The sequence below is a fragment of the Taudactylus pleione genome, unplaced genomic scaffold (genome assembly GCF_031769625.1).
Source record: "Taudactylus pleione unplaced genomic scaffold, aTauple2 ptg001547l, whole genome shotgun sequence".
In the NCBI taxonomy this organism is placed as follows: domain Eukaryota; kingdom Metazoa; phylum Chordata; class Amphibia; order Anura; family Myobatrachidae; genus Taudactylus; species Taudactylus pleione.
Window position 1 is genome coordinate 307,827 of NW_028285944.1, and position 24,255 is coordinate 332,081.

Consider the following 24,255-nt stretch of genomic DNA (forward strand, 5'->3'; position numbering starts at 1 on the left):
TCCGAAATGGTTGCGACACGCCTGCGTTTTTAGCCGACACTCCCCTTCACCTCCCACAAACGGTCCCTGACGGTCAATCACACTGTGAGTAAATAGTCTCTGCAAGCGAATGCGGTAATGTACCTCGAAGCATGCACAGTGCCACTTAGACACATGCGCAGCTTACCGATAATCGCTCGACTCCGTCTATATCAGCATAACGTACAACTTTTATAAACGCCATGCATTCATAGTATCTTAGATGCCACTGGCTCAACTACTCAGCAGAATAGCGACAGGGAACATCCTTGTTGTGTCCCCCATGACAGATTGATATTCGAGCCTTTTTAACCCATGGTCTTTATGTAATGGTGCATACACACGGTCAGATTTTTCTTCAGATCTGAATGATAACGATTTTAAAAATCGTTCAATCGTTCATATCTGAAAGAAAAATATGACATGTGGGCAACGATGAACGATGCGCGTTCCCGTTTGTCAGATAACGATATCTGACATCTGATGTGTTTGTAGTCAGATTTGGACGATTTCATTCATTTTAATACAGGCTGAAATCGTTCAATTGTTTGCAAATCGTTCATCTGACATATCTATCCATGTATGCACCATTAGAATCTGATGTAAAGTGTTCAGATAGTGGGGAAAAAACAATATAAACTCACTGTATGGGGTGCTGGGACACCACGTGCTGCCTCATGTAAATAAAATAGGATAAGGCGCTGTCAGGAGTGGTTTGTCCAAGCAGCTGCTCAGAAGGAGATAGTTAGTCTTCTAGATAATTAAGATAAAAGGTAACTAAAGCAGCGCTAAAGTAAAAAACATGTTAATAATTTAAATCAGATGAAACACATTGAAACAATGATGAACATCAGCATATAAAATATTCAATAATAGACATATATGTCACAGATAAAAGAGCTCTTGGAATAGAGAGACACCGTTTGCAGGCACAGTCTAGTCGGCACCGGACACGTATAAAGTATGTTGGAAATTCAGTGTAGAAATAGATAAATATGTTACCGGTTCTTCTGGTAATCCAGCATATATTTCATTTGGTTAGTCTAGAGTAGGGATGTGCAGGCTAGTATAGGTTCGAATCTGCACGCCGAGTTCGGATTTTTCCCTCCAAAAATCGGGTCTCAGAAAGAGGCAAAACGTCATCTTTCATGGACAAACATCATTTTCCATGGTCTTTTGTCCAGGAATGATGATGTTTGTCAATGAAAGATGACGTTTTGCCTCTTTCTGAGACCCAATTTTTGGAGGGAAAAATCCGAACTCAGCATGCAGATTCGAACCTATCCGAGCCTGCACATCCCTAGTCTAGAGTAAGCCCCAGATCTCTAGGGGTTACCATTGATTGCCAACCACCACAGCTGAAGTATTCTAAAGGTGTACTAGGTATCCCAGGATGTCTCTGCGTCTCAGTGTAGTCCTTGGTGACGTCCTTCTCAGACACTGATACTGGGAGATGGCAATGTTGGACCAAGACTCACTGGGTGAGACCACAGATCCCGATTAGTGAGAGCCCTCTTAGTTTCAGACTGTAACCGGTAGCCACAACAGAAAAATTCCAATATGTCAACGGTGCTGTAGTGGATAAAGTGCTGATGCCTGAATAGGGGTGTCACACCAACGCGTTTCCCTGACGGATTGGCAGCTTTTTCGAGTTTGCTCTCGCTAATCGGGATCTCCGGTCTCACCCAGTGAGTCTTGGTCCAACATTGCCTGGGACTATGCGGGAGGTAGGCAGCACTTTCCACAACAAAGTCCCTAACTGTAATCTGGCTGATGGAGCAGGATAAAGTGGTCCAGAAATCCCATAAAAGCTCAACTGGATTTCAGTCAGGAGATATAGAAGGCCGTGACCTATGGATAACATCAGGGTCGTGCTCATAGAGCCATGAGGACACCACACACCCTCTGTGGATGGGGCGCTGTCATCCTGGAAGACACCCCTCCCATTATTAAAGAAATACTGCAACATGGGGTCACAATGATGTTGAAGTATCATCAAGTAGTGGTTACCGTTGACCTTGGCTTGCAAGGGAATGAATGCACCCAAATCGCACCAGGAAACCGCCCTTAATGGATCGCTTAACTGCACAGTAAACAGAGCGGTTGAGTTCTTTAACCGCATTGTAAAGCACATGGTGAAGGACGATTCATCTGAACATATCGTCTTCCTTCACTGCTTGGATGTCCATTGCGTATGGTCATTGCACTACTGAACTCGTCAACGTGCATTGCCAGGTGTGGCGATGAGTTTATGCACTGCAAACGGACGATGAGATCTTGCGCTGCATTGTTCTCGTCTCACCGTTGTGGTTAAACTCATGTCACAGGCCGAAATTTGCAATCAGCTGATCTGCTATTCCTCGCCTTTTGTATGCAATTCCAATTAATGCTCAGATATCATGATCCAGGAGTATTTGCTTCCACCCACTGTTGTCCTTTAATAATGGTGTCGTATTTTCTCTGAGCTCAAGGCGGACATCACCACAGACAACGTTGCTTGTGAAACATTAACAAGTTGGGTTGTCCACTGGTCACTGAAGCTCCTGCCAAAGGCCGCTAAACTGACACACCTCTTGAAAAGTCACTAAAGTCCTGTAGTCATGCTAGTCATAATTATAGGTAACCAAGACAGTAAAGCATTTTACACATGTAGATGACCATGTCAGACATCCACGTGGAAATTCTTGCATTCAACATGTCAGGTAATGTTAATTTACCTAGATAGTCCCTCTGTTTTTGATCACTACCTGCAGGTTCCTAAGGAAAGTAATAAAATCCTCTCCCAGTCAATATTTTCTTAAAACCTGACATAAGCAAACAGTTTCAGTTGTGCCAAAGGCTTTTCAAACCTATAAAGATAACCACAAGGATCAGAGCCATGTATTCTTCATAAAGATCTTTACTGACTGCAAAAGGCATAACTTCAAAAGAATACAGTATCGCATCATATGCTCCGAAGTATAAACCCGTGTCTGACAGCCATACTTGATTCCCCACCAGAGCAATTTTGAAAAGGAGATAATGATTTGTAGGTGGACAGGTAAGGAAAATGACTACCAGATGCATGCTTAAAAAGGTACTTAGCTTGTTATTAAAGAAAAAAAGAAACCAATATATAGGATTGCTGCTTTCATTTTTTTTGTTCAGATTTATTTGCAATAATCCATGACAGCCGACAAATGTCTGCATTACACAGTTACTAGCACTATTTATTTTATATAATGATGACAGGTTTCTACCCAGCTGTCATCAACGGAAATACCCTTATTGCAGTTCAGTCAGTATCATGTCCTGTAGTTTCCCGCAAAGCTCTGGCACTCTGGCCATATAGATACCGTATGGAGAACGTACCTTTTGGATCCTGTCTGCTTTCTCATAGCAACTCTCCAGGTGCTGCCTCAAGACACTGTTTTCGTGGGTCAGCATTTCCACCATCTGTTGAGCCCGCTCCACGATGGTAAAGGCTTCCGGCGGGAGCTGCTGGCTGGGAGACGGGGACGGAGATGGTGCGGGGTGGGAAGTCATACCCATCGGAAACAGCGGCAGGGAAGCTGAGTGCAAAGAGCCACTGATGGAGGACGCTTGAGAGGACATAGGACTGTGGTGCTGCAACGGTATGGAATGGAAGGGGATCTGCTGCCGGCTGCAAGATAGAAGATGTATACCGAGAATATTACTATGCCGCGGGTTCTCAGAATCCGGCGGGTGTCAGAAAAGTATATTTAGACAATGCTGGAATGAACAGATTTAGTTTGTACTGTGACGCATACACACACGCAGCATGCAATCTGTCCCTGCAATTAATTCTCTGCTCTGAGGATGTTCCTGTTACATATATTGTTCAGATCGCATCTAAAAAGTAAAAATAACTGAATAAAGAACAATAGGCAAACTTACAAATTTGCCCCTATTTACTTAGGGTCAGTTGCTTAAAGTTCCCGCTTTACTGGTCAGGGGGATAGTAAAAATCAACACTAATGACATCAGAATATTATTAATACCTGGGGGTAAATTTACAAAAGTGAGAGTTTTTAGAAGTGGAGATGTTGCCCATAGCAACCAATCAGATTCTAACTATTATCTTCTAGAAGGTGCTAGTTAAATGTTAAGTAGAATCTGATTGGTTGCTATGAGCAACATCTCCATTTCTAAAAACTCTCACTTTAGTAAAGATAACCCCTGGCGTCAGGATATTTGCACTGCCTTTGATCCTGTACGGTTGATTCTCTTCATTTTTTAATCACATTTTAGTTATCCACATCTGCCCAAATAAAAGCTCGCGCTCTGGAGTTTTTTAATTTCTTTTAATCAGTTGTTGCATTACATATCTTTTAATTAGTTATAACATAAATCTAGCTCCTTTATTGCATGCACATGAAAGGCACTGGCTTAATCCATTCAGTAAGACATTAATGTGACAGTAAGGAATTATTCATATAGTTATTTTATTTTAAAAGCATTCCACTGTAAACGCCATGTATTTAATATTGTGCAATACATGGCTGGACAGTCTGTGGCTTTCCGGCTGTTAAAGAACTACAAATACCAGCATAATGTGATTTGTGTTTTCAAGAAAAGCTGGAGCGCCACAAGGTGACTACCCCTGATATAATAATACATTTAAAACAAGATGATAAAAATAAATGATACATCAACAAGTAAAATGTATCTTAATGAAGTCACTGCCGATAGAGGCGGAAACTGTGGGTAGAAACATATTAAGCTTTATAGCACATGCAGAGGACAAGGAAGACTCACCATGTTATTAAAGGAACACCATCTTTTTGTAAAGTTTGGTCCCTGCAGGACTATTTATTTATTTTTTTAATCATAGGATCTGCGGGACTAGATATAATGTGCATATTCATCCGCTTTGAAGGTCCCGGCTCTGCTCTGTTTAGACTGTAAGCCCCATGGAGGCTGGGACTGATGTAAATTATTACATTTTGATGGTATATAAACAAAAATGAATACTAACAATAGCTAATGTTACACAATCAGGAAATACATCTTTTTATTTCTTCTGTTTTTGTAGTATTGCATATAGGATAATAGTGACCTGTAATCAACATTGCATTGGAATGATTACTGTGTGCTGACAGCCACTGTGTCTCTACAAGAGCCCAGGACAGCTGCAAGTCTCCCCTGCTAATGTCTCACGTGCTATTCAGACAAAAGGTTTTTACTACAGAGTCTCTAAACTACAGTCATTTGGTGATTAGTAATAATCCAACCAATTGTTTTGCACCACAGTGACAATGAACAAGCCACTGAACCTGAGGGAAATACAACTACGGAGAAAACAGCTGCAGTTCTAGTTATGCCCATGTACTATGCAATCCAAACATTTGGCCCATTTGCTGGATAACTGGGGACAAATAGAACCTACATGCATGGGACCTAATTGCAAAGGTTACCGGACCAAGAGCACATGCTACAGTCTGAATGTACTAATGGGGTTTAACAGCTGAAGTGATCTAAATACAAGGAACTCGATTTGTGCAGTGTATCGTCAGCAGTTTTCAATTCCAAACCGCGGTGGCGGTTTCAAAACACCAGCATGTTAGGCAAAACCACCAAACAAACCGCCTTTAGTAAATCTTTACCTAGGACAAGCCTGGCCAACCTGTGGTTCTCCACCTGTTGTGAAACTAACAAGTCCAAGCATGTCCTGCCACAGTATAACATTTCCTAATAGCAAAACTGTGGCAGAGAATGCTGGGACTTGTAGTTTCACAACAGCTGGAGAGCAAAAGGTTGGCCAGGCCTGATTAGGTGATCATAGTTTGATTGTATGGAATAAATGCACTTTACAATTTATTTCTTTAGAAAGGAAATTGCATGTTTTGTTAAGGTTCCATTGTTTTCTGGTGTCTTGTGTAGTTTCTTCTTTCAGCAGGTAGGTGTCAGTATATTGAGAGGTGTCTCTGAATATACTTGGTCAATAGCTAAATGCTCTCCAAAGGGCCGTATTCAATCAGAAGCGAAAATCCAAGATCACCAAAAAAAAGGTATCGCCGATTGCGACTTTTCGCCTGTCGGAAACTTCTCTCCGTATTCAATTCCATCCTCTTTTTGTGTACGCAGAAGGTCAATGCAATGTAATAGGCAAAAAAAGATTTGCCTCTGAATAGCAGGAAAAAAGTTCAACATTTTTATTTTGGGGTGCAAAGGTGGGGAAACCACTCAGAACCCTTGGAACAGCCCCCCCAAATGACAACTGTGTCAAAAAATTCCAGGAAAAAACTTAACACCCCAAAAAAGTACTTTGAATTTGGGGGTGAAAAAGTGGGGGGACAACTTCGCAAACTAGTGAAATAAGGTTCTGGGGGTGCACTAAGAAGGGGTCAAGTGTTTATGGGATTGCAGGTGCTTTTATGAGTGAGTAATTTCACTTTTATTAAAACTAAACTTTAGAGACATTAAAAGATTCTTGCACCCATTTTCAGGTACCCCAAATTTGCCAGCACTACTTATTTTCTCCAAAACATACAGCTTTATGCCATTCTTCACCACTTGTGCAAAGACGCTAATTAGAGGCAATTGTGCGAACTTAAGTACCCCAAACAGTTTCATTAGGGCTAATCGGGCACTACTACATTCATCCCCAATGTTTCTGCATCTTTTTGGGGGGGTTCAGGCTGATTTCCATGATTCTGACACCACTTTTCACCTGTTCTGACTTTGCGTGTCACGCCTTTCACGTCTTGTGGAATTGTATAGGGCGAATAGCGGGTACGCACGCGATAAGTTTCCACTGCTAACAGACGATGTAGGTGAAAAGTCCGGCATGCAAAACTTTATCGCGTATGTGAAGCTAATTGAATACGGCCCATAGTCTGCAACACATACAGTGGCCTCAGAAAAAAATTAATAAAGACCAATTAAGTTGATACAGCTGAGCAGCATGGGCGAGGAGCTTATAAACATGGGACAAAAGTCGTTTATGGAAGATATAAATTACATATATAGTGATAGAACAAGTTGCAGAACAGCTTCCAAAGGACCAGATATGGTTTAGTTTCTCTACTTTGTGGAACTCATTAATAGTCAAGTAAATCTAAACAGCAGTGTAATATAGCTACAGCTGGGGAGCATTCTAAGGGGGAAACCTTCTAAAGTGGATGAATGGAGGTATTATCCAATCAGCCTCTAGCTATCATTTATCTAGTACATTTCATAAAATGACAGATAGAAGCTAATTGGTTGCTAGGGGAACCACCACCACTTGTCCTCTATAGAGGGTTTGACACTTCTCCCCATAAGTCAAGATAAACGTCACGGTTATGTAAAGAACCAGCACGGTTCACCAACTGTTAATATTTACATCTGCCCATGAATGGGCTTGTAAATGATCTACATCGGCAGGGGGTGTACATCCGTGAGGGGCAGGTCTATCAAACCTTCTAAAAAGGACCATAGCAACCAGTCAGACACCCTAAAAAAACAAACCGGGCTGGACCGTTTGACAGTCCCCCCGAACAATAAAGCACTACTATCCTATATTTTACATTAGACCTGTTCTTAACATTGGTGGTTCCCACATGTTGACTAACCAACAGAATGGGCCAATGCAAAGTATAGTACTTCTCGGGGGACTGGCAACCCTTCCAGTCTGGGTTTTTTTTCTACAGATCTTTGGTAAATAATGGGATTTTTCCCTCCAGTACACTGCAGCAATATCAACAAAAATACTTGAATCCTACATAATAATAGAAATTCAGAGGTATAGGTTACATACATTTGCAAATATATGAATAAGCGCCGAGCCGACGTCAAGGCTCCTCTATACTGGCGTCCCTAACATTATGGGGCTCACGTCTGAGGTGCAGGGAACCCCAAAAGAATCCCTGCACCTCGGACGTGAACCCCATAGTTCATATATTTGCAAATGTATGTAACCAATACCTCTGAATTTCTATTATGTAGGATTCAAGTATTTTTGTTGATATTGCTGCAGTGTGCTGGAGGGAATATCCCTTTTTTTCTGTAGTTCAGTGTAAACCCCGTCCTTTACAAGCACCTGTGCAATGTCATTAAGCTGATGTGAGCGACCACCATACTTTTTGACTAAGTAAATAATTAAATATATTTTTTAAACTACACTGTGTTTTTATTTATTAGTGTGTTTTTTTTCTTAAACTTTGTGTCTGTGTGTTTATTTACATTTTACTTTGGCGAAATACATGGCAAGCTGGCACTTATGGTTCTCCAAGTACCAGCTGGCCACGGCAGCAATATTTGCTATGCTGGGACTTGTAATTCTCCAAACCAGTGGTTCCCAAACTGTGCGCCTAGGCACCCTGGGGTGCCTCGGGACACTTGCAGGGGTGCCTCAGGTTGTTGGTCCAGCACCATGTAACGTAAATATGTGGACAAGCAGAAGCGCAAACCTGTCCAGCACCACATAACTGAGACTAAGGATGACAGGCCAGCACAATTTACTTCACTTTACTACATTTGTTTCTGAATTTCTCAATGACAAATTTTTGGCTTAGGGGTGCTGTGAAAAGATTACTTATACTCTAGGGCTCCGTGATTTCGAAAAGTTTGGGAACCACTGCTCCAAACACAAATGGTTTTAAATCTATTTTTACCAATTTATTCACTCCATACCCACTATCCTGGGATATGGAGAACAGCCCTGGTTCTAGCTGGTTTTACCTTGGAGGTGGGGGTTCCGCACACATGCCCCTATAGAAATTAACCTTGATGCCAAAAGATCTGGGGCTGGCTTGGAACCATGGTGGGGGGACCCCACCCTGATTATATCCTATAATCAGGGTGGACTCCAAGTCGGTTTTCCACCTAACCTTGGGATAACAAGCACTGGACTGCCCTACAGCCGCACACACACATTGCGTTCTTTGTTTTTGATTTTTTTAACATGCAGAAGTTTACAAACGTTTTTCGGCATCCAATCGAAAAACCATTTGAGCCACAGCATAAAAATAGTCTAGTTGCTGCTTTTCCTATGTATATATTAATGCAATCACAACAGTTTGGTTCATTTATGCAAAGTAAAGACCATTGTTGCAATTTATGTTTATAATGCAATAATTGACATGCCAGAACTAAGTATTATATAATTCACTAACACCCAATAGTAAGAGCCAGGGCATGAACTGAAATTAATGCCCATCAACATACATGAAGCCCAGGAGGAAGCCTAGCTCAGGCATATCTACGATAGCCATTACTTTCTCAGAATAACTCCAATTATATAATCCCAAAGGTAGAACTCCCACGATCTTGGCTGATCTCAGTTGGATGGATGAACAAGTTCCCTGCGATTCTTCTCATATCATTCTCTAAGTGCAGGGCTGCAGTACAGAGCATGAGAAAGGGGCCGCCCCGTTCCTCACTCTTATGGGAAAAGTCACAAAGTTATCTCAGAAAATATGTAACCATGAACGGTGACAGCTAGGGAATGAACAAGGGACATATTCACTTTACGTCAACCCAACCGTCGACAATTACCGCATCATTATCTTGAGCACCCAAGATTTCACCACTGAAGGTCTTACTTTGCCCAAATAAATTTAACCCAAACCTCAGTGTAATGTGGAACTGTAAAATAGAATGAAACATTCATTATACAACTATTCTAGCTCATATGCTCAAGTCCTTCTACCTGTACGTGTTATAACAGGTGGATTAGGGTTTGTCCAAAAGTAGACTATCCCTTTAAGGAGACTACAACACAATATTGCAGTTGAGTACAGCAAACACCTGTCATTTTTGCCCAAAGTATGCTTCATCAGTGCACATGAACACAATACTGGCCCTAAGTCACTACATCTAGCAGCAATACAACGGAAAGCATCATTACCTGGTTACGTTATATTCCGGGGGAGGCTGGTGTCGGAGAACAGATACCTCAGTCCTGGTTGCCTGAGGGGCAGGATAAGGTTTCATCATTTCATGCACCATTAGATGTTGCTGCTCGTTGTAAAAGTGTCCTTGTTCCTGGATTTTATTCACAGGAGTTGGACCCTGTTTGACCTTGTGGGGATAGTCTGGTGGGGGCCCTCTTGGTTCCAGTTCTTTTCCCAAGGATGGAGCTGGAGAGGGGCCCCCGTGTTTTAGTCCTTTAATGCTGCCTGAGGTAGAGGAGTGCTGTTTAACTCCGTTCCTCTCAAGTGATAACATTATCCTCTCACTCATAGAGCGAACGTGACCTTGCTTGAGTTCTTTAAGTGCTTCATCTTGGTGAGCCTGTCCGCTGTTGGCTCGGCTCAAAGTCGGCCGGCCTTCGGTTTTGGATTTGTGATTTGCTACAATACCAGCAACGTAATAACCTGGTCCCGGCTGGGCCCTGAAGAAATGGCACTGGGCCTTGGCTTCCTCGTAGGTTGGTAGCTCCTCATTATTTTGCTGGGGCTGAGGGGTCCTTAGAGTTTTCTCCATCACAATGTTGTCCACCTGATGTTCTTGCCCCTGTGGTTCTTGACGGGCTGACTGGTTGACCATTTGTGGGTCTTCTTGAGTGAGGTTTTCAGTAAATGAAGGAGAATTTGCGGCGATACTGGTGGTTGGTCCCGCGCTCCCTGTGGCCTGCTGCTGAATGGCCAGGAGGTTCATGTTCTCCTTGGGATTGCCATATCTCAGCTGCTCCTGGATCAATCGCTGGAGCACGGTTCCTGTTGCAACATCTTCAGAACCTCGCATTTCCACCTCCGATATCCTGAGATAATCCAGAGGTAGGAAGATGGACCTTTGTTCTTCTGATAAATAAGAAAGTCAACAAACGGATTACTGCCACAGAAGACTGATGACAAATATGTGCAATTTACAGACAATATACAAGTCTAAGAACACGCCTAGCTGGATAATATCAACATTACACAAGTATAATTCAAAAAGTACTCATTCAAGAGCTAACCATGAAGGAAAAATAAGCATCATCAGTTCAATAAATAGAGGGATCTAATGTGTTTTTCCCCTAAAACATGGCACACTTAAAGCATAGGGTCTATTTTTCATGTAGAACTCTTTATGCAGCTTAAACTGTTGGTTAGATGCACCGTTTAGTGGGGTGTATCTAACTTTGCCTAATCTGACATAAACTGATAGAATACTCACTTGAGGGGTCGGGAACTGTATAAAGCTATGCACGCATATTTACCCCCCAAGGGGTCTTCAACCTGAAGTCAGTGATTGAATTCCAAGTAGAAAATAGCTTTTACTACTAAATAATGCAGGAATGGGTTGCCATCACTAATTCTCTACACACAGCGGTGGCAGCCATTTTCTCAGCTGAGCAAATGTTCACGAGTGCAGCCAATCAGCTCATTAAGAGTCAGTGATGTCATTGAGCACGTCAGGTCAAAATATTCATGAGGCAACGATTCCTAGTGAACGTATAGGTTGCACTCTCATGACTACTGGTTCAACCAACAACATGGCTGCTTTTATTACGTACAGGTGAAAGTGCGTATTAAAGTTTGGGTTATTGTGCTGGTGTACAAGATGGCAGGGAATGCAGCATTAACACTGAGAAAGTAAAACTCTGAGGGAATTGCAGATACTGAGAACCTTCCCCCAAAAAACTAGACAGCTTCACGATGGAGGAGTCTGAAGCGGGCAGCTAAACACCAGCATGAGAAGAGCTGCTGTATCATCAAAATGGCATTTATTATTATTATAAATGACATTCAGATTCATAAGGGCTTATGGGCCTGAGCGAGACCCGGCTAGCGACGGGGAAGCAGTCGCTCCGGGTCTCGCACCAAAGGGGGCATGCTGTCGATGTTGATTGACAGCACGCCCCCTTTGGTGGGCGTGCCGGGGGCGTGGCTGCCAGACGGAGGCGTTCCCATGGGAACGCCTACCGTCTGGGTCCGGCCCCACTGACATCACTAGTGGGGCCGGACTAGTGATGTCAGTGGGAGTTGTTTTGGCTCTGATAGAGCCAAAATCACTCCAGGGCTTGCGGTCACCGAGATCCTACCGCAGGGTCTCGTCGCAAGCCCGATGGTCGCAATGGTCTTGACCATCCCGACCATCTTTTTGGCCGCTCGCATATGCTGTGGGTGGTCACCCACAGCTATGCGAGCGGCCAGGAGGCCGCTCCAAGTTTAGGTAGGAGGGCCCTGATTCAGAGCGAGCGCTCTGGTCAGAGCGTCCGGCTCTGAATCATGCCCTATGTCTCTGTGCTAATGAGCCATTTCAATTATCATTTTGGGTGGAAACCCCCTTTCTAGAAGATACAGTACCTGAAAGCGTAGTTCTTCAATGCAATATAGCCAGACATTTGTAATGGAAAGCAGATAAAGTTTATACAGTACATACCGCCGGCGTGTTCTCCGGAAGCACTACCCGGATCTGCTAATGCTGGAGACGGGTCATTGCTGTCAGCGTGCAGAGAGCAGTCCTGGTACAGGTAGCCTGTATCCTCACACTGTACGGGGACACACAGGCTGTAGTAGGCCGACAGGACACCTAAAACAAGGACAACGTATTAGTTATGCCTGAACTACTGTCTATGCAATGACGCTACATGGTTTAGGTCCCCCTCATACTGCTTCTATATTGCACGCTCTCATTTTTGGGGAGGAAATCAGCAAGGTGGAATAGAAATTGGCACAGAAAAAAAAAAAAAGTGGCGAAACAGATTAGGAAAAGAGAAGTCTGCTCAGCAACCCCCTGACCCTGTGTTTCCTGAGCTCACAGAAAATACAGTCCCTGCACTAGAGGGATGATACCTTGGATCTCCAGAATCTTTGCGGTCAGTAAAACAGAAATCCCACACGGAAGGCTATTTATTTATTTTTATTTTTTTTATTAAATAGCAAGTTAAGTACATTTTAAGCATATTTTTTTAACCTTCCTTCCTACAAATCATAATCTTTTTCTCAAAATTTCTCTGGACGGCAGACAACTATGGCTGCCAGACACCAAGACAGGTTCACAGGCAACAGCACATCATGTGATGGTAGATGAAGGAGGAGGGGGAGAATGCCAAAGTGAAGAGCTCAGAGGGGCATTTACGAGGTCACAGAGCTCACTACATTGCGTGCTGTGTGACTGTTCATAACACACTGTAAAATTACAAATCTGTAATAGCAGTCTAGAAAAAAAACACACCACAAACCAGGGATAAATTGCCATCAAGCTGCTTCTAATAGGGTGCCAAATATCATTTGTATATATATATATATATATATATATATATATATATATATATATAAAAGACCTAATTTTGTCATGAGATTATTGTAATAATTGCATTATAACCTAAAAAAATTACTTTTCCTGGTGCATGGTACAGTATATGCTAGATCAGTGGTTCTCCACATGCCCATGGGTACTCAAAACATTTTCTGTGGCTAGGGCGAGACATCCAAGTGATAATTAGCTACTTAGGGATCTCTAGCCCCATACAGCATCACAGTAGGACCCTGATAACAAAATGATAAAGTCTATCCCTGTATTATGCTGTCTACAGACTTAAAAGGCGAAATAGCTGACCAGCTGTCGCACTGACCGAGCGGACGGTTTAGTAAGCTACACACACTCACCAATCGGCTGCTCGATATGACATCACAACTGGGTCTGTACAGTTGTGATGTCTTCGTCCGTGGACCCTGCAGCCAGTGTATGGGCGGTCAGCCGGTCCCCCGAACACATGCAGTTGTACCGATATATATATGCAAGATATATTGGAGTTGGTGTGCTGCAGGTCCGACCTATATTTCTGTAAACAGTTCCGTTCACATACACACCTGCCGATCCGCTACCAGTATATCGTTCATCATTCGAGCGAATAACATTGTATGCTTAAGACAACATGTGTGGGGTATTGTTTTATTGGAGATATGTGAGAAATATATATGTGCAACTTATTCTATTCTTGTCCTATTTTGCTAAAATCTTGTTTATAGCACTAAGATAAATGGATTCTAATAAGTTACATGTCGTGCCAGCAGGGTTGAAGAAGTTATATAAACTCAATGAATTGTACACAGGCTTTTCTTAGTACAAATGAAAGTAGGGCAACTATAAGAGTCCAGAGTATAATAACGCTGAGGGTTTACTGTGACCATTTGTGGCTTTTCTAGTCTCTCCCACCCCTCAGGGCATGCTGAGAATTGTAGTCCAAGTGCCCACATTGGGTGATCGGTTGCCTATTCCCGTGCTACTATCTGGATGTGAGTGAGTTTGGACTCTCAGCCGCGTGAGATTTTTTTTGTTTTCTCATTTAAAACCACTATACGTCCATTTGGAAACGAAGCTTATAAAAGACGCATACAGTTCGGCTGATCAGCGCAGTCTGCAGGAGGCTCCAGCTTTTCATCCTGCAATGGAATCTCTGCGAAGAGAATGCTGGGATGCGAAACTGTGCAAAAAAATGTTAGACACCTACTTCTGTGGGACAAAAGGTACGCCAATGATTTATTAACAGTTACAGTATATACACAGAGGCCGCAGTGTTTTACAGAGACTGCTTAATCTTTCACATCAGTCCCGCTCCAGTGGAGCTTACAATCTATATACCCTACCACACAGACACACACACTAGGGTTAATTTACGCAGAAGCCAATGAGCAGGTTTTTGGGGTGTTGGAAGAAACCATGAAACGCAAATAGGGTCGTAGTTGAAATCACCTCCATGACCCCAGTGTTATGAGCCAGCAATACTAACCACTGTGTCCAAATTCTGCTCCAAATGCATGATTTGGACATTAAACAAATGATAACAGACATTAAACAAGAAATACTACCATTTTACATCATAAAGTTACCACTAGGGTCATTGATCCAGTGGAGTCGCAAAGGTATGTGGAATTAACCAGTTATTAGTGTACTACATGTCCCAGCATTCCCTGAGGTTGTTCAATCCTACTATAATAATATTTTACTTCAGGCAGCTCTCGCCTATATAAAGTATTAAAATGGGCAAAGCACACAGATCTCTGAAATATGATTGGAAATTAAGGATGGGAGGAAGCTCTTCTATACAAAATATACGACTTTTCTTTTTATATAGTTAAGTCTCAAAAATTCAGACTGATCCTCCAGCCAGGGTCCGGGCCGGCATTTAGCTGCTGCTGGTTTTGTCATCACACAAAACGTCATCTGCTGTCGTGTAAAATGAACTCTTTACTGAGTTATGGTGCTGTTTAGATGGAAGATGATGAATCTATTATCGTAGAAGAACATAAGAGCAATCAAACCAACATGCACTTTATCACCCCAATTACATTCAGACAAAGAACATCTCCGCTATATGCCTGAATGATAAATTACAACTCTAACAAATTGAAGTTGGTGTGAGACGCATCTGCAAATTTTGAAAAGCAAATCAAGGTCAGCTTTGAAGTTATTAAAGGTGATAGCTGCCACAAAATAGGTTATGTTAATACTCTTTGCAGGGGCCAGGGATATCCTTAGCTCCTACATTGCTCTGGACACTGCCAAAGAAATATACTTCCAATCTCTCATCTGTTTCCCTGGATCCATCTCCCCTCGGCTTCCTCTCTCGGCTGGAGACCCCCATGGCTTGGTCCTAGGTCGTTCTGCCCTTCTCTATCCATACAACTTCTCTTGGAAAACGAATAAGCCCTTTTGGGTTTCATTATCACCCCTGCACGGGATGCAACCGGGAAACCGACTGACGTGATCCAGACAGCCGGCTTCCCGACTGCTTTATCCCGGCGTGGGTTAAATGACAGGCGTCTATATCTAGTCGCCTGTAATTTTCCCGACGCCGGGAGACAGGCGCCTGGCATCCGATCGAAGGGATGGCGGGCGCCGTGAGCGGACAGCCGCGGGGGAGAGGGTTAGGTTTAGCGCACCCAGGGGGGACAGGGTTAGGCACCCCCCCCCGGGAGGGTTAGACTAGGGGGAGGGAGCGTTAGGCACCCCCGGGGGAGGACTTAGGGTTAGGCACCCCCTAGGGGGGCTTAGGTTTAGGCAGCGGGGAAGGGGTGGGGTTAGGCACTTACAGGGGAGATTAGGGTTAGGCACTTGGGGGGGGATTAGGGTTAGGCACCCCTAAGGAGGGTTAGGGTTAGGGGGGTTAGGTTAGTTATTACTTACCTGAGGACAATCAGGATTTCCAGCGGTGTCGGCCTTTCATACCGATTCCCCTCTGCACGGAGAACAGATCTTCCGCCATATTGTACCAAACTTTTATTGTCCTATATTCTTACCACTTTGTCTGTCTGTTAATACCCGGTCTCCTTATATTAGTGTGCTGGTTCCCATTTATAAAGGTCTGCGGAGAATGCTGGTGCTATATAAATGAATGCTTATAATACGTTCGCAGTGCCACTGAAATATCTGCCCGTCACTGTGTTTGTTTCTATAATTAAGGCCAATTACAGCTAAACCTCCCCATGTACCCGCCACGCTTTTAGTACTCCAGGTTTTTTTTCATTGTCTGTATCCCAAGGTCTTTGTGGTATAAGTCTGCCAGACTGTACGGTGCCAGTTCTGTGATATTAGCTTAAAATTCAAGATAAAGGGTGGCAAACTATTCTTTCGATACATTAGTGAAAGAGAAAAGAAACAAAGGGAGGAATAGAAAGACTGAAGGCTAGCGGGGGGCCATTATGGTCAGTGAGACCCAGAAACTGCACAATGCCTAAATCGCTGGTTTCAATTTATAATTCCTGTTGAAAATTTTGAAGGGGTCAAAGCAATATTCCAGGTGCTTACATAATGGGAAATGTAGTTAAAAAAGAGAAGATTCTGATGATTACACACCTGTTAGCCTCACACCAATAACCTGAACAACAACTAAACCTCTTGACCATGTCTGCCTGCATTTATGCATTGAATTGCAGCTGCATGACTGGCTAATTAGATATTTTCATGATCGATCAGGCGTACAGAATGGCTATATATATATATATATATATATATATATATATATATACGCACACACACGCATACACACACATATGCCCATGGAGCTTTTCGCACTTTGATAAATTGCAGTGTTGTAGTCAGGTGTGTAGACACTAATACCGGGTATACAAGGTAAGGCATGTCTTTTTGTGTGATAGTTTATCCATGGAATAAATCACCTCCTCCGCCAAATTAAGACAAAACCCACACACATGAATGGGCAGATTAGTATTCTAGTATTACTGTACCTGTATATTCTTCACAGCCAACAAATGCTGTGTTTCTATAATAATTTGCACTTGTACTTGGTATCTGAGGCTGTTATTTTAAAAAGTTAAAATTATAACTCATTCATAAGTTTCACTAGTAATCATTATAAGGGCTTCTGCATGAGCACTAGTGTAGGAAACTGTGTAACAGAGATGTTGTAACCCGTAGCAACCAGATGTTTCCCTTCATTCTCTAAACTGCAATGTAGCTATGGATTTGTAGTTTTCATTAATGTCTGCCATGATTTACACAGAAGCTTTAGTATTATTAAGAATAATTTCTAAGATTGTTTGTATCTGGTTATATTGCAGATTTTCAATAAAAATTAAATTTTGAAAAATAAAAAAAAAAGCATGCATATTTGCGGATGACTCTCTCTACAAAAAGCCACAGCACCACCTCAACATGCCCTTTTGGCCGTTAGGCACGCCTGCGTTCAGATCTCCACTCCCCCGTTTTCAAGCACCTTCCCCTGTTACCACCCACAAACGGTACATTCTGTCAATCAAATTAGCAGCCCCTCGTTGTTTTACGAGCGCACGATTTCCGACCGCAATGACTGGTTTGCGCATGCGCATTACGGCCCATACGCATGCGCAGTTGTGCGAACATCGCTCAGAGCGAACGAGCAGCCGCTTACGAGCGGCTCTGAATCAGGCTCACTATACGATGTGTACGATATATCGTTCCGATCCACGTCAGAATTATATTATATCACACGATATATCGTATAGTGTGTACCCAGCTTTAGGGACCTTCAACAGAGCATGTTTTCCAGTCCTCCTCACATAATCACAAGTGAAATAATTAGCTCCACCTGTGGATTTTTTAAAATGTGTCAGGGAAAAGGGCGGTAACTAGGGGGTGTGCGAGTGGTGCCACAGCACAGAGCTCTGTGGGCAGCACCGTCGCTGCGACCCTGCAGCCACTATCGCAGCGACAATGTGGCCCAGAGTGTACATAGGACATTCCAGGCAGTACTGCACTTCCCGGTGATAGCTGCGTCCCTCACCATCTGCGTGATGTCATGACATCTTAGCGTTCCCGCTAGGATGCGGGCAGGGTGCAGACTCTCAGCCAGGGCATCCTATGCGCGTGCCGCAGGCGCACGCGCTCCCAAAAAAGGGGGCGTCATTGTGATATGCCCCCAATTCGTCATACTTGGGGGCGTACCCAGCACTTCCGGAGGTGCTGAGCCTCCCCCAAGCTCTCCCCTCACGGTGAATAGATGTCTACTCACCCGGCGGTGATTGGTCAGCGCAATTTTCCCCACCCGCGGGACAGTTACATGGCAGGCTGTTTTAGCGGGAACACTATCATCATGCGCTAAGGGAGTGGGGCCTGCGCATTGAGTAATGAATACACCTGTGCACCTGCTAGGTGACCTGTTTGGGATCCTGGGGACCAAGGGCCTGATTCAGAGCCGGACACTATTTGCGAACGGTCGTTCAGAAAAAGGGGCCGGCTATTTAAATTGAGCGCTCGCTCTTTGTGGTCTGTTGACGCCTCTATGTCTGAGCGAGTGAACGAAATGTGCGCTCGCTATTTTGTAAAAACGCCCCCTGGCCGCTCGCATCCTACGTCATCTCCGCTATTTATTTGATTAATCGAGTACATCGAAAGGCGTCTGAACTGCTCGCAGTGCTTGTGGTTGGATTTTCCTACCGCAATCATGCGAACAGTTCAGGCTAAGAAACAACCAAGTGACGTGGTCGATGACGCTGCTTTGTTAATTATGCACACCCTTAAAACGCCCGTTTTAACCGTTTGGCACGCCTGCGTTCGGATCTCCACTCCCCGTTTTCAAGCACCTTCCCCTGTTACCACCCACAAACGCCTCATTCTGTCACTCAAATTAGCAGGCATTCGCTATTTTGCGAGCACACAATTTCCGACCGCAATGACTGGTTCGCGCATGCGTATTACAACCCATACGCATGCGCAGTTGTGCGAACATCGCTCGGAGCGAACGAGCGGCCGCTTACGAGCGGCTCTGAATCAGGCCCCAAGTTTGAGAACCAATCCACTAGATAGTAGGAACATCATTGAGGCATGAGGCATGTAGGCACCATGCTTCAGTGAAGCCACCAGTTAATTTTAAGATTCAGCCAATAAAATAATTGCTTCCACTGTTATAAGGGATAAGTCCAATTCAATAGAAAAACAATGCAAATAGTCTGTACAATTATTGTGGGGAAGAGAGTACATTGAAAAGTTTCAGTGAACGGTTATAGAAAAGCAACATGACAATAAACCCTTCCAATACAGGGAAAGCTGAATATGTGCACCTTTTAGTAAATGACCTCAAGGGACACAGATTTAAATTCCATGATGTACCAATCAATTAACACTAACGGACCAGCGGGCCGGCTAGCAGCCTTAAATCATTGCTGTGCTACATTATCACTGTGTATTCTGGTTGGGATAACAATTTCCACTGACACTTCCTGCACTGCAGGACTTCTCAGGCAAAAGTGAAATCTGAGCCATTAACATTTCACCGGGCTAAACATAAACATGTTCCATTCATCTCTCCTTTCCTGCAGGTATCACTTCTGCTGAGCCGTGATAACGCGCATCGCCAAGTATAAAGCTGGGAGCCCAGGACATTACACTGCGCTGGCTCAACGCTTCCAGCAACTCCCAGGATACTAAAAATAAACTTGGATAAATATTTTCTCATGATCCGCAGACATTTCTTAAGGTCAGCGCCAACTGATGTAAAGATATGTTTAAGCAGAGGACTAGGGGCCCGTTCCGGAGCTGCGCACTGTTACGATGTTGGACGTAGTTGTGCTAATTATTTTTTACTGCACATGCGTTTAAGTCGCGCGGCGCATTCTTCACGATTGCGTTTGTACAGAGTCGCAGACGCACGCACGCAGGAGCGTATTAGCCGTTCCTGTGCGGTTGACTGGGAGGTGGCTATTCAGACACAGGGAGATGGTCCGGCTTATAGGTGTGTTTTGGAAGTGTTGCGGGCGCTCATTTACGGAGCTCATTTCCCCGTAGTAATAGGTCCCTAACCCATGGGCGGCGCTAGGCTTCTCTGCGCCCAGCGTCGTCATGTGCTGCACTGTTGCGCCCCTCCTCTCCCCCACTCCCTCCTCCTGAGCATTTACCCAATACCGCCAGCGGGTGGGCGGGCTTTTCCGGGGCCGGCCAATGGTGAGTGTCTCTGTTCAGGCAGGGATGCGCCCTTCATGCTATGGTGTGCCTTGAGTCACTGCCCTAACCTTAAGTACAGATTAGGTTACATGAGTGTGCTTATCCCACCTGCAAAATTTAGATTTCGTATTACAGGATTAGATTGCTTGAATGGTATAAATTTTCGAAATAGCAATCACATTGTTGCCACGCATAGAAGTGCTGGAGACCGGGTTCTTTCCCTGTACGTTCTATGGGATACACTTTGCAGCTTGCAGTTGCACTTCTATGGGAAAGCGCATTCTAGGCAAACTGTGACCGACATGATGAAACTAACAGTTCCCATGTCCCCTTGCTCCTATAATTATAAGACACGAGGTTGGGAAAAAAAGTTTAAATTTGGTAGGAGGGTGGGCTCCTAGTGCCGCAGAAGGTTTAAGCTGACATTGTCACTGCTTCCACCATCAGCTTTTTTTCTGCAAACCTTCAAAAAGTGGACGGAGATTGATTACCATTTGCCGGACCTAGGTGGTTGTCTAGGGTGCCAATGATTAGGGCCAAATAAAGCATTGCATCCGCAATGTGGTACATACCGCCTCTCATCGGGTGCATACCGAGGTTGACTATCGCAGTGCGTACCTAGAAATGCGACTTACATTGCAAAGGACAGCTCTCCCAATAAGAGCTGTCCTTTTAGATGCCCCTGGATAGAGGGACTTCCGTGGTTAACACCCAGGAGTCCATCTGGCGCCCCTCTGCGCATGTGCAGAAGGCCGCGGGGGGAGATGGGATGGATCCGATTGGATCCCTTTCAGGGGGAGCGTCCCGAAAAGAAGCCCATAGGCTTCTATTAGGTAACGCCACCTGAACACCCCCCGCCACCGGGGACGAAGCACAGGCTTGCATCTCATTCCTGGAAAATGCGGTAAAACCCCCGAATACTGCATTTTCAAGGGTTTTACTGCATTTTTCACTTCAGTACATCCCGCCCTAAATGAGAGGACAAAAATGTAGATATTGCCCATAGCAACTGTCCCGATTTCAGCAGGACAGTCCCGTTTCACAAGCACTGTCCCGCTGTACCACAAGTGGGCCCCAGTTGGGGAGGACACTCTCACACCACTGCTCTGCATAGATGACCAGCGATTACTATTTATCTATAATTTGTCGAGTCTGGATGAGGCTGGGGGGCTGTCCAGGAGCTCCCGAAGCGCTGGGTAAGCCCCCAGTATGACGAAAACGGGGAGTGTGGCTGACGTGTGCGGCATTTCCCATGAGGCCACGCCCCCTTGTTGATAGGCCACGCAGACATCCCTATTCACCTTCTTCACAAGTTGGGAGGTACTAAAACATACCTCCCAACTTTTGAAGAAGGCGAATAGGGATGTAATAGACTGTATTAGAAAAATGATAGCCAGAATCTGATTGGCTGATATGGGTAACACCCCCACTTGTCATGCAGGTTAAGCAGCCGACAGCAGCTCCTGCGCCTACAAATCAGTGTTACATTGGAATTGTGGTGGGTTTGTTATGATGTCACAACCACGTGCCACACTCCTAGTTTGAGACAAGGATTTTGCCCCCATCTCTCTCTGGCACCATAACACACTAGTGGCGGATCCAGGAGAGGAGCCATCATGGCGATTGCCCCCCCCCCCCTAATTAATAAATCCTCATTTCGGGTTTTGCAACCTCCCTCCTCTCCTCCCCAGGACCATGGACATTTCAACAAGTAATAAAGCATTTTCGCCCCCATTTATCATCGATATTAAACACCAGCGCAATTTTTCGTTTAGTATCACCGTTATACAAATGACAGGTCCTCCGCTGGGCTGCTGGCAGCCTAACGCTGCCAGTGCCGGGGCTCCAGTGTTATACGCATGCGCGCCGGTCCATCTGCGCAGGTGCATGACGCGGGTACCCGGCAGTACCTGGCAGGCTTCGCTGAAGCTGGAAATGCACCGCCGGGTCTCCACTGTCGTCACGAGCGCTAAAGGGGTTATGCATCGTTGATAAATGGGGACATTTGTGCCCAGATACTTTTGCACTTTTAGGGGGCAATTCAATTGTTAGCATCTGAGGAGGCAAGCAGGAAAGTGCAAAAGGTCTGTGGTTTGGGTGCTCTAACCAGGATTTAGATGGGTTTAGCCACTTTACGTGGCTAAACCTGGTCTAATTTGGTGCAAAAATTAATGGGCATCCAAAAAAACAATTGAATTTTCAACATTGGGCGCCTTAAAAAAACAATTGAATCGCCCCCTGTAAGCGAGCCTTGGTAATTTGGTGTTCTGTGTTGAGTTATCCCTACCATTTCACATGATGGTGATTTCTATGTTTCCACAGAGCTACATATGACATTTTCAGCTACAGATACAGATTGAGAGAGCTGTTCTTTGCGATATTCTTGGTACATGCCGCGGTAATTAACCGCGGTATGTACGCGAAGTCGGGGGGGATGTACCGCATCGGCGATGTCGCCGATGATACATCTCCCCCTAAATCTGAGTACACACTTCTCGATGTATTGTTCATTCAATTTACAAATGATCTATCACAAGTGCATCTGTGCCCACAGACACATCAGCTGTGCCCACAGACACATCAGGTCGGCCCTGCAGCACAGCCAATGCCGATATATCTGAAAGACATATTCGTACATCTGCCTGTGTGTACGGGCAACTCACCGACCGCCCGTACACTGGCTGCAGGGCCTGCCGACACTGACTTAACAACTGGCCGGGCACATTTAAATGCCCGGCCCGGTTGTGATATCAGGCCAGACATACTGAGCGGCCGTTTGGTAAGTGTGTGTAGCTTACAAATCGGATGCTTGGACACCGGATCGGGTCGTTTAAGTGTGTGCCCAGCAAAACGCTGTGAGCCCCATTTCATTAAAAACTATTGTATCTAGTTTTGATGTGGATGTTATTACACGCCATTTAGATATCATTAGTACATTTTCGTTATTGCTGATTACCTAGGGCACGTGCTTAAAAAAAGTAATTATATTAAAGTATCATTTAATCTCATGTTGTGAATATTGTAATTTTCTTATAACGATGCTCCTATATGGCTTAAAGCTCATTAAGTGTACATTATTTTTTACAATAAAAAAAGGTAATGTGAAAACAAAAAAAGCCTTTTTAAAAAAATATATAAATAATAATAAATAAAAAGTTGTAAATGTCACATTAAAAGCCTAATATAATCAACGCAAACACAAAACACCTCATTCATGTGACACACGTGATGAGCGCAGCTCAAACGCCTCAGTTTTGTTCAGTGATGGGCAACTGGCGGCCCTCCATGCCCTCACCTACAGCCTCAGCTAATTACTGCTTTGTAGTCAGGTTTATAGCTTGTAATACTTGATTAAAAGGCCTGCTGATATGTTATTACAGACACGCGTCTTATCACTGACTACATGCATTCATTCATTTATTTAAATTACTATTGAGATTAAGAGTAATTTGTGAACTTCAAAGCTTAGAGGGATCACCCAGGTCTGTCCCCAGAGTGTATCAGGTTGCCTAGCACTATCCTAGGAAGTCTGCCCCTCACAGGTCAAGCTGAGTAATTGCTGCCCGCTCTCAGACTAGGGGGAGGTGTATCAAGCTTAGGCGAGAGATAAAGTGGCCCAAAACGACCAATCAGCTTCTGTCATTTATCTAGCACAGTCTTTGAAATTACAGTTAGAAGCTGATTGGTTGCTTTGGGCAACCACTCTACTTTCTCGCTCTCCAAGGGCAGCACAGGTGGTGTAATGGTTAGCATTACTGCCTCACAGCACTGAGGTCGTGGTTTCAATTCCCACCACGGCCCTAACTGTGTGGAGTTTGTATATTCTCCCTGTGCTTGCGAGGGTTTCCTCCGGGTACTCTGGTTTCCTCCCACACTCCAAAAATATACTGGTAGGTTAATTGGCTCCCAACACAAATTAACCCTAGTGTGTAAGTGCGTGTA

The 24,255-nt window shown here is 44.2% G+C and overlaps 1 protein-coding gene across 2 annotated transcripts in view; it reads right to left on the minus strand.

Annotated features, from left to right (window-relative positions):
- AMOTL1 (angiomotin like 1) overlaps window positions 1-24,255 on the minus strand; it is a 157,046-nt gene that overhangs the window by 46,661 nt on the left and 86,130 nt on the right. For both annotated transcript variants that reach the window (XM_088463994.1, XM_088463995.1), the window contains 3 exons: window positions 12,313-12,462; window positions 9,851-10,745; window positions 3,370-3,661 (listed from right to left, as the gene is read on the minus strand). In XM_088463994.1, the coding sequence (XP_088320120.1) occupies window positions 3,370-3,661; window positions 9,851-10,745; window positions 12,313-12,462 (1,337 nt within the window). The remainder of the gene's footprint in view (window positions 1-3,369; window positions 3,662-9,850; window positions 10,746-12,312; window positions 12,463-24,255) is intronic.